The sequence below is a fragment of the Nerophis ophidion genome, linkage group LG11, assembly GCF_033978795.1.
Source record: "Nerophis ophidion isolate RoL-2023_Sa linkage group LG11, RoL_Noph_v1.0, whole genome shotgun sequence".
Taxonomy (NCBI): Eukaryota; Metazoa; Chordata; class Actinopteri; order Syngnathiformes; family Syngnathidae; genus Nerophis; species Nerophis ophidion.
The window spans coordinates 41,964,478-41,979,583 of NC_084621.1; the positions used below are offsets into that span (position 1 = coordinate 41,964,478).

Here is a 15,106-nt window from a genome sequence, read left to right on the forward strand (position 1 = left end):
CGTCCCTCCACAGAGCATAACCACTTCTAAGTCACGAGTCTTCACCTCTATGGTGGCAAATACACTAGGATTCTTAAAAGTATCATTGTCACCAGAGCAGGGGTCACCAACCTTTTTGAAACCAAGAGTTACTTTTTGGGTACTGATTAATGCAAGGGCTACCAGTTTGATACACACTTAAATAAATTGCCAGAAATGTACCTTTAATAAATATATATATATATATATATATATATATATATATATATATATATATATATATATATATATATATATATTTAAATGTACCTTTAATAAATATATATATATATATATATATATATATATATATATTTATTTATTAAAGGTACATTTAAATATATAAATAAGATGCCAAAAACCAACGACTTTCATGTGGTATTAGACAGAAAGGAAGAACTTTTTTTCTCCTCCATTTGAAAACGTGAACGTCTGATTCCAATCATTGCAAGTCATCAGAATCAGGTAATACACCAACTTATATTCTTGTCTTCATGAAAGATAGGAATCAATATGTTAAACATGCATGTATATTCATTAAAACAACTTAACATGTCAACACAAACGGCAAAATAAATAAATATAAATTATATACTGTATATATAAATGTATGTATATATATATATATATATATATATATATATATATATATATATGTATATATATATATATATATATATATATATATATATATATATGTATATGTATATATGTAGGTGTGGGAAAAATCACAAGACTACTTCATCTCTACAGAACTGTTTCATGAGGGGTTCCCTCAATCATCAGGAGAAAAATCTCCTGATATATATATATATATATATATATATATATATATATATATAAAAAGGGTATTTCTGTCTGTCATTCCGTCGTACATTTTTTTTCCTTTTACAGAAGGTTTTTTGTAGAGAATAAATGATGAAAAAAACACCTAATTTAACGGTTTAAAAGAGGAGAAAACACACACAAAAAATGAAAATTAAATTTTGAAACATAGCTCATCTTCAATTTCGACTCTTTAAAATTCAAAATTCAACCGAAAAAAATTAAGAGAAAAACTAGCTAATTCAAATCTTTCTGAAAAAAAAAAAAAAAAAAGAATTTATGGAACATCATTTGTAATTTTTCCTGATTAAGATTAATTTTAGAATTTTGATGACATGTTTTAAATAGGTTAAAATCCAATCTGCATAAATAACAACTTGGACCAAGCTATATTTCTAACGAATACAAATCATTATTTCTTCTAGATTTTCCAGAACAAAATTTTTTAAAGAAATTCAAAAGATTTTGAAATAAGATTTAAATTTGATTCTACAGATTTTCTAGATTTGCAAGAATATATTTTTTTAATTGTAATCATGATAAGTTTGAAGAAATATTTCAAATATTCTTCATCAAAAAAACTGAAGCTAAAATGAAGTATTAAATTAAAATGTATTTATTATTCTTTACAATAATAATAAAAACAACTTGAACATTGATTTGAATTGTAAGGAAAGAAGACAAAGGAATTTAAAAGGTAAAAAGGTATATGTGTTTGAAAATCCTAAAATCCTTTTTAAGCTTGTATTTTTTCTCTAAAATTGTCTTTCTGAAAGTTATAAGAAGCAAAGTAAACAAATAAATGAATTTATTCAAACAAGTGAAGACCAAGTCTTTAAAATATTTTCTTGGATTTTCAAATTCTATTTGAGTTGTGTCCCTCTTAGAATTAAAAATGTTGAGCAAAGCGAGACCAGCTTGCGAGTAAAAAAATAAAATTTAAAAAATAGAGGCAGCTCACTGGTAAGTGCTGCTATTTGAGCTTTTTTTAGAACAGGCCAGCGGGCGACTCATCTGGTCATTATGGGCTACCTGGTGCCCGCGGGCACCGTGTTGGTGACCCCTGCACCAGAGGATCAACAGGACGAAGAATAGCAAAACATGGTGCAGGTACACATACCGTAAGATGATACAAGAAGCCATGCTAAGTGCAAAGTAAGAGCTCTTGAATGTAAACACAGGTGGGCGAATGGATACAAATAGTAACGGCACCAAGTACTGAACAGTATCTGTATATGTTTGATACTACATTTTCTTATCGTTCCGAAATCGTTTTGTCATTTTTGTTACTATTTTCAAACTAAGGAAAAAAGTCCCTGAACATTGAAGGACCAAACCAAAAGGGCCAATAGGGCTTTTATTTAGTTAGTTTGAACTGTAAATACTGGATGTAAAGAGACGCGATAGCGGTAGAAATGTATGGATGGATGAGAGTCAATAAGGAAATACTTTAGATATTTAAGTGATATATTACACCACCATTCTGTGATTTTGTCGGATTGTAACTGATCAAAAAATGTCATCATTCAATGAGCTTGAAAATTTTAAGTATCAGTATCAGCACCCGAAATTCAGTATCACACACAACTGATGTAAAGTATCCAAACTGCAGAATAATAAGTGTATAGTACATTTTAACAGAAAGTAACCAGCTATAAACAGTAAATTAGCAAAAAGTTTCTTGTTGGCTAAAAGTGCAACGTTTTTAGTTCCAACTTGTACTTCTCTACTCAATCTCGACTGAACAATGACGGGACATTGCTTTTGCCTTATCCATTTGTCTTTGTCCTTTTACTTTTTTTTTCACTGTGGGCTAAAGTGTTCAAAACAGGGGACTTTGACGAAAGAGGGTCTCCAAGCTCTAGATTCTCCTTGGCACTACTGCTAGCCAAAGGCTGGGCTGCACTGTATTTGTCCGCCTAAATCTCTGCTTCCACGCCAAATGTCTCGCCTTTTCATCCGCTTTTAGATACACACAACCCGAGTTTGTGGAAGTGGATGGTAATCCTGGATGTACACTGGATGCACATTGCATTGAACATTTTGTGCGGATGTACCGAAATGTAGGCCCCACACTGAAAAATCTGAATACTTGTACTGTTACACCCTCAGGAATCATTTTATGTTTCTTTTTTGATAAGAATGTTTGAAAAGGCAACCATTACTACTATGACCATGTCTAAGACTGCTTGGGGCTGGGTTGGCTTCAGCTCAAGTGTAACAACTACAGTACATGGACATATTTGCCAACCCTCCCGATTTTCCTGGGAGACTCCCGAATTTCAGTGACCCTCCCGAAAATCTCCCGGGGCAACCATTCTCCCGAATTTCTCCCGGTTTCACCCAGACAACAATATTGGGGGCGTGCCTTAAAGACACCGCCTTAAACGTCCTCTCTCACCTGAAACCTTCCCCCCTTAACAGCCGCATGCAGTCCAAGTATTTGCTTTTCCTCCATATGAACAGCGTAGCGGCCCAGTCACATTATTATGTAGTGTTGGACAGGTTTAACTCTGATCTTTACTCGAAGATGTCAAGAAACGCTGACACGTTGTACAAACCCCGTATCCATATGAGTTGGGAACTTGTGTTAGATGTAAATATAAACAGAATACAATGATTTGCAAATCCTTTTCAACCTATATTCAATTGAATGCACTACAAAGACAAGATAGCACGACCTCAAGCGATCACCCGATTAGCTTCCTCAATATCTCTCAAAATAGCTCGGGAATCGCTGTGATATTGATACTATTTTAATCACATCTATTTATTTGCAAACTCTGGAAGTCGTTTGATGTCATAAATCAGACATATTTGATAATAGCTTCAATATAGAGGCAACTTATTTTTCCACTATGGTACTTTAAAGTAAATCGGCTGCAACTGCAAGTCAAATCTAACGATTGAAATGTTCACACTGTGCGCAGCGACTGACACACCACTCGATCGCACGCTGTTGGGTAGAATTGGTTAGGGACGCTAGGGACACGTCCCTACCAATATACAGCCGCTAATGTGTAGTCACTATCAATACAAGCGCTGCCAGTAATGTTTAGTCATTGATTATGGCACAGAAAGGGTTAAATGTCGGTCTCTGCTAGAAGTCCCGCCTCTAACCTAAATATCGCTCCCTGATTGGTTGCCGGTTTCATGCTAACTTACGTGTGATTGGCTGTCCCCGCTGTCACTACTTCTGCTTGTAAAAGCTAGCCTATGTGCTAGTTGCTAGCAACTGGACGAGAGGCGGTGCAACTGTCAGTGCAAGTTGTCAACATTTTCGGCATTTGTTGTTCCTGGCACACGGTAGCTAGATGGATTTTAATATCAGTGCTGTGATTTACATTGTGTTTGTGTGTGTTTGCCTGCGTGTGTGATGTAGGTTTTGAAGGATGTCAATGAAAAGAAAACTGGATATAAGAGACTTCTTTAGGAGTCAAACTGTAAGTTACTTCAAGGGTGTATAGAGGCTCAACAATATTGAATAATTCAACATATCACTGCAGTCACGCCCCTTAGAGTGCTATAATGAGCATATACCATGGACTGGAGTGATATATTACTTTTATAAAACTGTTACCAATAAAGGCAATATGAAATAGGAATACTCAATCAATTTAATGATTTTTTATTCAACCAGAAATACATACTATCCAATAAAATAGCCTCACTGTGGAAAAAAATAGTCCCACCTATCCAGACGTTAGCTCCAAATTAGCGCTGCATCTCGTCTTTTCCTCCGCTTTTTTTCGGGTGAAAGTCAATGCTCAGTCCCCTCTACCATTGTTAACCCTCCCCGTAGGTGAAAGTTAACCTTAAACATGTGAATTCAACTACTTTAGTCCGTTTTTTAACATCGTAAAAACATCAGCTGTCTTTTACTACAGACTGCAACAGTCCGTTGTCATGGATACATGACAACAACTTCCATTCATACCAGTCATACGTGCCTGAGGCAGAGTGATAAGGCTTTAGAATATTTAAACCATGGTTAACAGCCAATCAGATCGCCGGATTTCACCTTTCCGTTTTATTTTGTTAATTATTTTTTTGTTTCATGTAACATATTTACAGTACAAAAGCAGCAATAGAAAGAAGTAGATGAAGGGAAAAATTGTGAGTGATTTAAACACAAGTTGGGGAAAAGATTTTTACAGTTCATTTATGTTTATTTACAATGTTGTATTGCATGAATGTATTTCTGATGTTGTTGATGGACAGTAAGCTATGTTAATTGACAGTATGATGCACAGTTGTACTACAGCCCTACACCAAAGAGTAAGGATAAGAACTCTTCGAAGTTGTCTCCTTTGCTTTCATGTTAGTTGCTTTACCCTATAACATCTGCATGACGTGAAATTATGATTGGTAATGTAAAAAAAAAAAAAAAAGTAAACTTTCAGAGTGCTGCCTTGGAGCACTTTTGTGTCCCCACCAATCTCAAAATCAAACCTACTCCCTTGTTATTGCCCCTACTGAATTGTACCTGTAAAAGTAGCAAGACCCATTTATTTGTGTGTTTGTTCCCCGATCAATGCCATGTCCCTTCAGAAACCGAGCCTCCCTTTGTTAACCATTTGGGTTTTTACAAGATGGAATGACGAAAGGTCGGCGACTGCTGTGCAAATGGACCTGTAATTTGTTGTTTAGCTTTTTAAGGTTCTTGTAGGAAGGCTGATAATCAATCGGCTTTTGTCACACGCTGAAATTCGAAGACTTGGGACTTTCTTTTGGCCCTAGGGTCCTGGTCAGTGTTTATTGTGTCCGCGCTTCAAGGACAGGCTCCTCATGCTTTTCATTTCCCCCCTCATGCTGCTCTGCACACACAATGGCTCAATCCTACTGAGGTGCTGCCTGACTTCATTCGGAACCTAAAGAGCTTTGCCACATTTGTCCAAATCTTCCCCCATTCATAGTTGTGTGTCATTACGTGTTTATTGTCGCTGACTCTTCTGTGTTCCGGCTTCACGCAGGCTGGACGCGCTACTCCTTAATGGGCGACCCGCTATCAGGCGAGCACAGCTTGCTGATCGATTCGGCAGAGCTGGTGGATGATGCCGTGTACGAATGTCAGGCAACACAGGCGGGCCTGCGCTCCCACCGTGCCAAGCTCACTGTGCAAGGTAAGATAGGCAGCTCAGACTGCCGCCGCTTTGGGAAGCGTCCAAACGTCACTAGAGACGAGTGTAATAGGAGACAAAAGTGGTGCACAATGCGTAATTATGCCATTCACAACATGCAGGCAAATTAAAACAACATTGCATTGTATACAATTTGGCTCCCCCTCTTTAAATGGTTTACAATTTGAAAAATGATTTATTATCAACTCTCGGCGATAAATATAATTTCTTGATGGAAATGCAATGTGTAGGGGCATAATTCAACTAAGGCTCAGCCAAGAGACGATATAGGGGGAAGCAAAAAATAAATAAAAAAGTCAAGACTGTGGACGTCCCGGGCTAATGTGATTGCAGCAATCACAAATGACTTGCGTCGTCACTTGAAAGTCGAGGTCTGCATAGTTAGCACATTTTACAGTGAGCCACAACATTTGTCAACCGCCAGGCAGTTTTTACATTAACACGATGCGAGAGATCCACTTCTTCATGCAGAGGGTTGTGTGTGAGTGGGCAGGGTAGGCGAGGGGTGGGGGTTAGTGGGTATGGGGGGGCAGGTCTTGTGGGAATGAACAAAGCACTGCTGGCATCTGGTGGCATTTGAGGGAATGTCACTCCCTATAAATCCAACTTTGGACCACACGCTCATAAAGGAAGAAATGTAAAAAATTTAGAGGCGGCAATCTTATGACACTGCATGATGATGTTCAGCACTGAGGCATTTAAGTGTGTACTGCAAGTTCACACCGACAAAGAAAAAGCTTGATATCAAATATTGTACACTACAGTGCATGCTTTGAGTAAATACTATTTAATTTAACGTTGTATTCATTTGTATATACAACGTGTGACAATTGTGTTGCATTACATGATGTATTTTCGTATGGTTTGGTTCCCTTGTGTGAGCTGAACATTTTTGGAAAACACTGCTATCCTTCAATGCAATGGGTGACATTTTGTCCAAATAAGTATTACATAGTATATTACAATCCCAGCATTGGTACACTAATACAATAGCAATATTACATACTGTATACATTTTTCAATTGCTCTCACTGTAATTTACTATTAAATTAAACATCGAGTCTAAACGTACGGCATTGACCGAATCATAAGACAACCCTGAAAATGTACTTTAGGACTATGATCGCAGCGCTCCGGGACACTTAGTTTTTATGGATATCAATTACCGTATTGACCCAAATATCATACAAAACAAAACATATGTATAGTAGTACCTCAACATGGGAAACTGGTTCTGTAATGGAGCTCTTGACTTAAAACACTTGTATCTCAAATCAATGTCTCTCATTAAATTGATTTCAATTCATTTCAATCTGTGATTTGCCTCCAAAACAGCAATTTTAACATAACATACCTTTTGGAAATAAAAACTACTTTTGGATTAATATTATATGAAAACTAAAAACCAATGTACTACGAACAACTACAGTAGTTTTATGAAGTATTGTAATCATTTACTATTTTTATCTTAAAAAGTAGACATTTACTATATCTCCTTCCAGCTGCTTCTACGTCAAACACCATTTGCAGCTTCCCTATATTTTAATGAATAAATGTCCACCATTTATATTATTCTAACATTCTTGGCTGGTGTTGGACTCATTCTGCTTCTGTATAGTGCAGACTAGCAGTGATATGATCCAACTGTTTCGCAAGGTTAGTTATACGCTGCTTGGAAAAAGTGAGTTATGTCGATCGTTAGCCGTGAGCTAATGCTAGCGAGTTAGACTAGATGTTTTCTCCGGACCCTACAGCAGAATCTGTGACATTTGCTTATCCAACTAATGACAGGAATACTTGTAACTAAAATTTCCGTAACTTAAAACACAACAATGGGGCGGTTTAGCTCGGTTGGTAGAGCGGCCGTGCCAGCAACTTGAGGGTTGCAGGTTCGATTCCCGCTTCCGCCATCCTAGTCAATGCCGTTGTGTCCTTGGGCAAGACACTTTACCCACCTGCTCCCAGTGCCACCCACACTGGTTTAAATGTAACTTAGATATTGGGTTTCACTATGTAAAACGCTTTGAGTCACTAGAGAAAAGCGCTATATAAATATAATTCACAATTCACAACAATAAGTCGAGAGACAGCTCTATGCATAAACCAGGGGTCACCAACCTTTTTGAAACCAAGAGCTACTTCTTTGGTACTGATTAATGCGGAGGGCTACCAGTTTGATACACACTTAAATAAATTGCCAGAAATAGCCAATCTGCTCAAAATACATTTAATAAATAAATCTATATATATTTAAAAAATGAGTATTTCTGTCTGTCAATCCGTCGTACATTTTTTTTCCTTTTACGGAAGTTTTTTTTAGAGAATAAATTAAGAATTGAATGGTTTAAAAGACGAGAAAACACGAAAAATATGAAAATTAAATTTGGAAACATAGTTTATCTTCAATTTCGACTCTTTAAAATTCAAAATTCAACCGAAAAAAATGGAGGGAAAAACTAGCTAATTCAAATCTTTTTAAAAAAATAAAAAAATAATTTATGGAACCTCATTAGTAATTTTTTTTTGATTACAATTAATTTTAGAATTTTGATGACATGTTTTAAATAAGTTAAAATCCAAACTGCACTTTGTTAGAATATATAACAAATTGTACCAAGCTATATTTCTAACAAAGACAAATCATTATTTCTTCTAGATTTTCCAGAACAATTTTTTAAAAAAGAAATTTAAAAGACTTTGAAATTAGATTTAAATTTGATTTTACAGATTTTGTAGATTTTCCCGAGAAAGTTTGAAGAAATATTTCACAAATATTCTTGGTCGAAAAAACAGAAGCTAAAATGGAGAATTAAATTCAAATGTATTTATTATTCTTTACAATAAAAATAAAAAAAATACTTGAACATTGATTTAAATTGTCAGGAAAGAAGAGGAAGGAATTTAAAAGGTAAAAAGGTATATGTGTTTAAAAATCCTAAAATCATTTTTAAGGTTGTATTTTTTCTCTAAAATTGTCTTTCTGAAAGTTATAAGAAGCAAAGTAAAAAAATAAATGAATTTATTTAAACAAGTGAAGACCAAGTCTTTAAAATATTTTCTTGGATTTTCAAATTCTATTTGAGTTTTGTCTCTCTTAGAATTAAAAATGTCGAGCAAAGCGAGACCAGCTTGCTAATAAATGAATACAATTTTAAAAATAGAGGCCGCTCACTGGTAAGTGCTGCTATTTGAGCTATTTTTAGAACAGGCCAGCGGGCGACTCATCTGGTCCTTACGGGCTACCTGGTGCCTGCGTGCGACGTGTTGGTGACCCCTGGTATAAACACTATAAACATAGTCTCCACGTTTCTGTTTTATCTCTGCGGTCGCTCCAATACACTATATTGACAAAAGTATTTGGCCACCTGCCTTGACTCACATATGAACTTTAAGTGCCATCCCCTTCCTAACCTATAGGGTTAAATATGATGTCGGTCCACATTTTGCAGCTATTACAGCTTCAACTCTTCTGGGAAAGCTGTCCACAAGGTTGCGGAATACGTTTATAGAAATGTTCAACCATCCTTCCAAAAGAGCATTGGTGAGGTCACACACTGATGTTGGTCGAGAAGGCCTGGCTTTCAGTTTCCATTGTAATTCATCTCAAAGGTGTTCTATCAGGTTCAGGTCAGGACTTTGTGCAGGCAAGTCAAGTTCATCCACACCAAACTCTGTCATCCATGTCTTTATGGACTTTGCTTTGCGCACTGGTACACCTGTTGGAAGAGGAAGGGACCTGCACCAAAATGTTCCTATAAGGTTGGGAGCATGGAATTGTCCAAAATGTTTTGGTATCCTGGAGCATTCAAAGTTCCTTTCACTGGAACTATGTGCCAAGCCCAACTCCTGAAAAACAACCCCACACCATAATTGCGGCCCATTCTTTCACAAATGTTTTTAGAAACAGTCTGCATGCCTAAGTGCTTGATTTTATATACCTATAGGACACCTGATTCTGATCATTTGGATAGGTGGCCAAAAACCTTTGGCAATATAGTGTATGTGAGTGACAAAAACAAAAGCCGTGGCTTGCTTGGGGAGAAATGCTTCGGCACCACCTGTCGATTTGCATGCAAAGATGTATCCAGCCACAAATCCAAGACAATCCTTTTTTTTTTTATAACATCTTATACAGTGGGGCAAAGAAGTATTTAGTCAGCCACCGATTGTGCAAGTTCTCCCACTTAAAATGATGACAGAGGTCTGTAATTTTCATCATAGGTACACTTCAACTGTGAGAGACAGAATGTGAAAAAAAATCTGTGAATTCACATTGTAGAAATTTAAAAAAATATATTTTTAAATTATGGTGGAAAATAAGTATTTGGTCAACCATTCAAAGCTCTCACTGATGGAAGGAGCTTTTGGCTCCAAATCTCACGATACATGGCCCCATTCATTCTTTCCTTAACACAGATCAATCTTCCTGTCCCCTTAGCAGAAAAACAGCCCCAAAGCATGATGTTTCCACCCCCATGCTTCACAGTAGACATGGTGTTCTTGGGATGCAACTCAGTATTCTTCTTCCTCCAAACACGACGAGTTGAGTTTATACCAAAATGGATACATGTTTGATACAGCAGAGGATAGGGAGAATGTCATGTGGTCAGATGAAACCAAAATAGAACTTTTTGGTATAAACTCAACTTGTCGTGTTTGGAAGAAGAAGAATACTGAGTTGCATCCCAAGAACACCAAACCTACTGTGAAGCATGGGGGTGGAAACATCATGCGTTGGGGTTGTTTTTCTGCTAAGGGGACAGGAAGATTGATCCGTGTTAAGGAAAGAATGAATGGGGCCATGTATCGTAAGATTTTGAGCCAAAACCTCCTTACATCAGTGAGAGCTTTGAATGGTTCACCAAATACTTATTTTCCACCATAATTTACAAATAAATTATTTAAATTTCCTACAATGTGAATTCACAGATTTTTTTTTCACATTCTGTCTCTCACAGTTGAAGTGTACCTATGATGAAAATTACAGACCTGAGTCATCATATTAAGTGGGAGAACTTGCACAGTCGGTGGCTGACTAAATACTTTTTTGCCCCACTGTATGCGGATCAATGTTATGAAAAAAGAAGAGGAAAGAGATCAGAAGCTACATTTTGTTTTGTCTGAAGTTCTCATCTCATACACCTGAAGGAAGAGAAGTTAGTAACTTCATCAAAATGCCTCTGATTAATGGGGGCTGGTGGCTGATAGGCCATGCTAATGTGTAATAGACATTTAAATTAGAAGGGGGTGGGGGGGAGTATTTTTATATGTAGGCATAACAAGAGCTAAATAGACGAGGCGACTTTTCTTCCTGCGTATGAGTATTTACGTGCACTCGCCGGCGTGCCAAAGCAATCCAGCACAGTGAAAGGAGTCAACGTCTGGAGTGCAGTCAGGGGAATCGGCATGGAAATTAAAATCACCTAGCACTCGGATTCCATTAGTGTCTGCACGGCGGCAACGGAAGGACCTCTGACAATTCAGACACACACAGTGAAATTGGTTCGGTGGAGGGAGCGAGAAAGGCCAACACATACCCTACGCTCACGCCGCTCCTTATTGGTTGGGGAGATGGACGCCCTCATCAGGGGTGGCACGCTTGGCTTGCAAGTGCTGCGGGAGAAGCCATGCAGATAAATGAACAAATAAGCAATTCAGTCCAAACCTAGCAGGAGCAAATGCAACAATAATTCTAGTCACTGGAAGGAAAATAAAGAATGGAGAGGATTGTTTGCTCCTCTGATGACGGGCAATCAGCTGTTTTGTGGAATTAGACGCATGTGATCATGAGAGGATAAGGTTAGTCTTTTAGGCTGCGTTCATACTTGCCATCTTTGGTTTGGTGAAAACCAACTCTAGTCTGGATGTTTCTCTGCTCTTGTGCTTTGTTTAGTGAATGCAATCATTCGAAACGAACAAGTGAGCCGAGACTGCTTGGGCGATGGGTCCGCTTAGACCTGAAAACTGGTGCAACTTTGTTCACTTGTGCCAAGTAGCGAAGGATACAGGGACCAGTGTTCAAATGACAGTAAAAGGCATATCAGAGAAAATACGTTAAGAGTCTAGCGCCATCTGTCTGCAATCACTCACGGGGCTCTTTAATATTCCAACCATCCATTTCCTACCGCTTATTCCCTTTGGGGTCGTGGAGGACGCTGGAGCTTATCTCAGCTACGATCGGGCGGAAGTCGCCATCTCATCGCAGGGCCTCTTTAATAGTATATTTTAGAAATTTGGTGGGAAAATAATAACCTGCAAAATATCAAGCAGACGAAATAATTGATTTGTATCACAAAAACTGCCCAATCATGTCCTTACTTTACACATACCGTAGTACCTCAACTTACAAGTTTAATTGTTTGCATGACTCAAAACCCTTGTATCTCAAATCAACATCTCCCATTGAAATACATTGAAATCAAATTAATTGGCATTTGCCCACTCCCAAAACAGCAACATTTGATATGTAACACCTTTTAGAAAGAAAAGCAAACTGTTAGTACATAGTATTGTACTACATTCTAACAACCACAGTACTTTTATGAAATAATGTACTGATAATGTGCAGCCTTTACCTTGGAGAGTATACTTGTACGGTGTCTCCTTCCACTGTTTCTCAGTCAAACACTGCATCAGCAGCTTCATGATATTTTAATGGATAAACGTCCACCGTTTAGATATTTTAAAATGATTGGCTGGCTTTAGACTCATTCTAGTTGAGAATGTTGCAGACAAGCAGTGACACGCTCCAACCGCTTCATCAAGTTAACTACCCTCTGTCATGTTTTTGACGATTTCTTTCTTTAATTCATCATCCACTTCTTCGCGTGAGCACTGGGACATTTGCTATGCCATTATGGCGGGGATGCGAGTAACTCAAATTTTTGCTTGTAATTTAAAGTATAACAACAGCTCTTATATCAATACACTCTTAAATCAGGGCACATTTATGTTGAGGTACCACTGTATTTGTTATTTAGTCTGCCACTTTTGGTCCCATGGCAAGTATACCACATCTAAGTACCTACCGGTAATTGTCACAACAGGTTCCGAATATAAAACCTGCTGTACAAGGACGTTTGGTGTTGTTAGTTGCAGTGTTGTAGGAATACAAGCCTGATATTATGCAATTAACTTCAACTAAAATATTAAACAACCAAATCCAAAATGTTTCTTTCAACAGAGCTCTTGTATCGGTGCAGAAAATGCTGACTCAGTTTGCAATTTTTTTTTTACAGTCCCTCCCTTGGATCCCGTAGTGGAGGGCGGTCCTGTCGTGCGTCTTAAAGCACACACGCCATACAACCTCACCTGCAGATCCTCGGGGGCCAAACCGGCCGCTGAGATCACCTGGTACAGAGATGGCGAAGTCATGGACACAACCATTTACTCCAAGGTACATGCAGTATGTAGCCAGCATTTTACCACCAACATCAACGTGACGTTTGAAACTGAACTCGGTGCAAAGATTGTTGAAAACCTCCCACTCACTTTCTTTGTCTCACATAGTTTTCAATCACCACCCTTTTCTCATAAGGTTTCTTCACTCGCTCTCTGCAGTCCCCCTCCCCTTTTCACTCACGCCTCTACAGCCCACTACTCCCCTCCGCCCCCCCTCCACTAATGCAGCGACACTACAGCATAACTGGAGCATGCCAAAGCTCAGACAGGCATGAGGGTTTCATACAGTAAGAGTTTCTGCAGAGAGCGAATCACCAACACAACAATGCAGAAACACAATGGGGATGCGGCGGAGCGTGAGTCAGGCAAGGCTGGGAAAGTGTCACATTTTTCATGCTCTCTGACCACGCTAAACGACGCTAAACACCACATTTAAGGAGGCGAGCGCTTGCAGTGAAGAAAGGGTAAACGGGGGTGGGGGGAAGAAGCACATGAGGAAGAAGCAAAACAAAATTCCAAGCCAGAAAATTAGGGATGTGCCGATTGATTGCTAATAGTCGATTTTTGTGAAAAGGTATGAGACAGACCATTGCTGATTATTGCCGATCACAAATGCCGATCTTCTATAGCAGGGGTAGGGAACCTATGGCTCTAGAGCCAGATGTGGCTCTTTTGATGACTGCATCTGGCTCTCAGATACATCTTAGCTGACATTGCTTAACACAAGACCTGCGGCCCGTTATGCTTTTCAATCAGGCCCGCCGGACATTCCCCCAAAATTTTTTTAGATCTTCAATAGAGAAATTATAGCTGCCATTATGGTGTGCAGTGATGTTTTCAAATTACCGTGAGTCTTGAACTATACAAAGTATTTCAATGGTTTAAATCTGCTATTTTGCATGATATACTAGTTACTATGGTAATTTAATTAGTTACTACGCTAATCCAATTTGTAACTATGGTAATCTAAGTCACGGCAGCTCAGACGAGGCACCAAGCAGTGTGGGTGGTGAGCATTTCCACAGAGTGTTTCCAGAGCAGTCAACCTGAAATGCGGGTGTCAGGGACAGACGCAGAAAGACATTTTTAAAACAAAGTTCTAAAGCTTAGTGATATATCAGATTGTAAGTGTTTTTTTTTTTTACCCTTCACTTTAATATTTAGCTGTGTTTGTTGCATTTTTGTTGCATTGCTTGGAATGTAAAATATGTCGATGGACAGGTGGTGTGACGTTCATATGCTGTCAATATTCAGTGTTTTATCGTTCATAGTATATATTGTAAATCCCACATGCTTTATTTTCATGTACATTTTGGGTGTCTCGTTCAGTAAAAAAATGTAAAATACCATTCTGTTTTTTTAAGATAGTCTCTCATAACTTTTTTAGCATTCAATCAGACATTATTGTGAGTTTTTGTATTAGTGTTCCTAAAAAACAGATATACCGGCCCCCAGACACATTTATTTCTCTAAACGTGGCCCCCGAGTTAAAATAATTGCCCAGGCCTGCTTAACACGATTAGTAAAGAATAATTCCGCTGGTAATCAGTGTTAAAAAAAACGTTAAAAATATAAAACATTCTCATGCATTTTAATCCATCCATCCGTTTTCTACCACACCTGTTCAAGAAGTTGCATCAAGGGTAAGAAGTATTTTCTTTATTATTGGTTAGCATACATACATACATACATATATATGTATGTATGTATGTATATGTATA

At 37.9% G+C, this 15,106-nt stretch overlaps 1 protein-coding gene across 3 annotated transcripts in view; it reads left to right on the forward strand.

The window, feature by feature from the left end:
* Positions 1 to 15,106, forward strand: part of kirrel3l (kirre like nephrin family adhesion molecule 3, like) — a 110,812-nt gene that overhangs the window by 71,258 nt on the left and 24,448 nt on the right. For 2 of the 3 annotated variants that reach the window (XM_061915999.1, XM_061916000.1), the window contains exons 3-4: positions 5,817 to 5,966; positions 13,223 to 13,380. In XM_061915999.1, the coding sequence (XP_061771983.1) occupies positions 5,817 to 5,966; positions 13,223 to 13,380 (308 nt within the window). Of the gene's footprint in view, positions 1 to 4,051; positions 4,150 to 5,816; positions 5,967 to 13,222; positions 13,381 to 15,106 lie in introns of those variants that run through there. The other variant, XM_061916001.1, reaches the window with a different exon arrangement.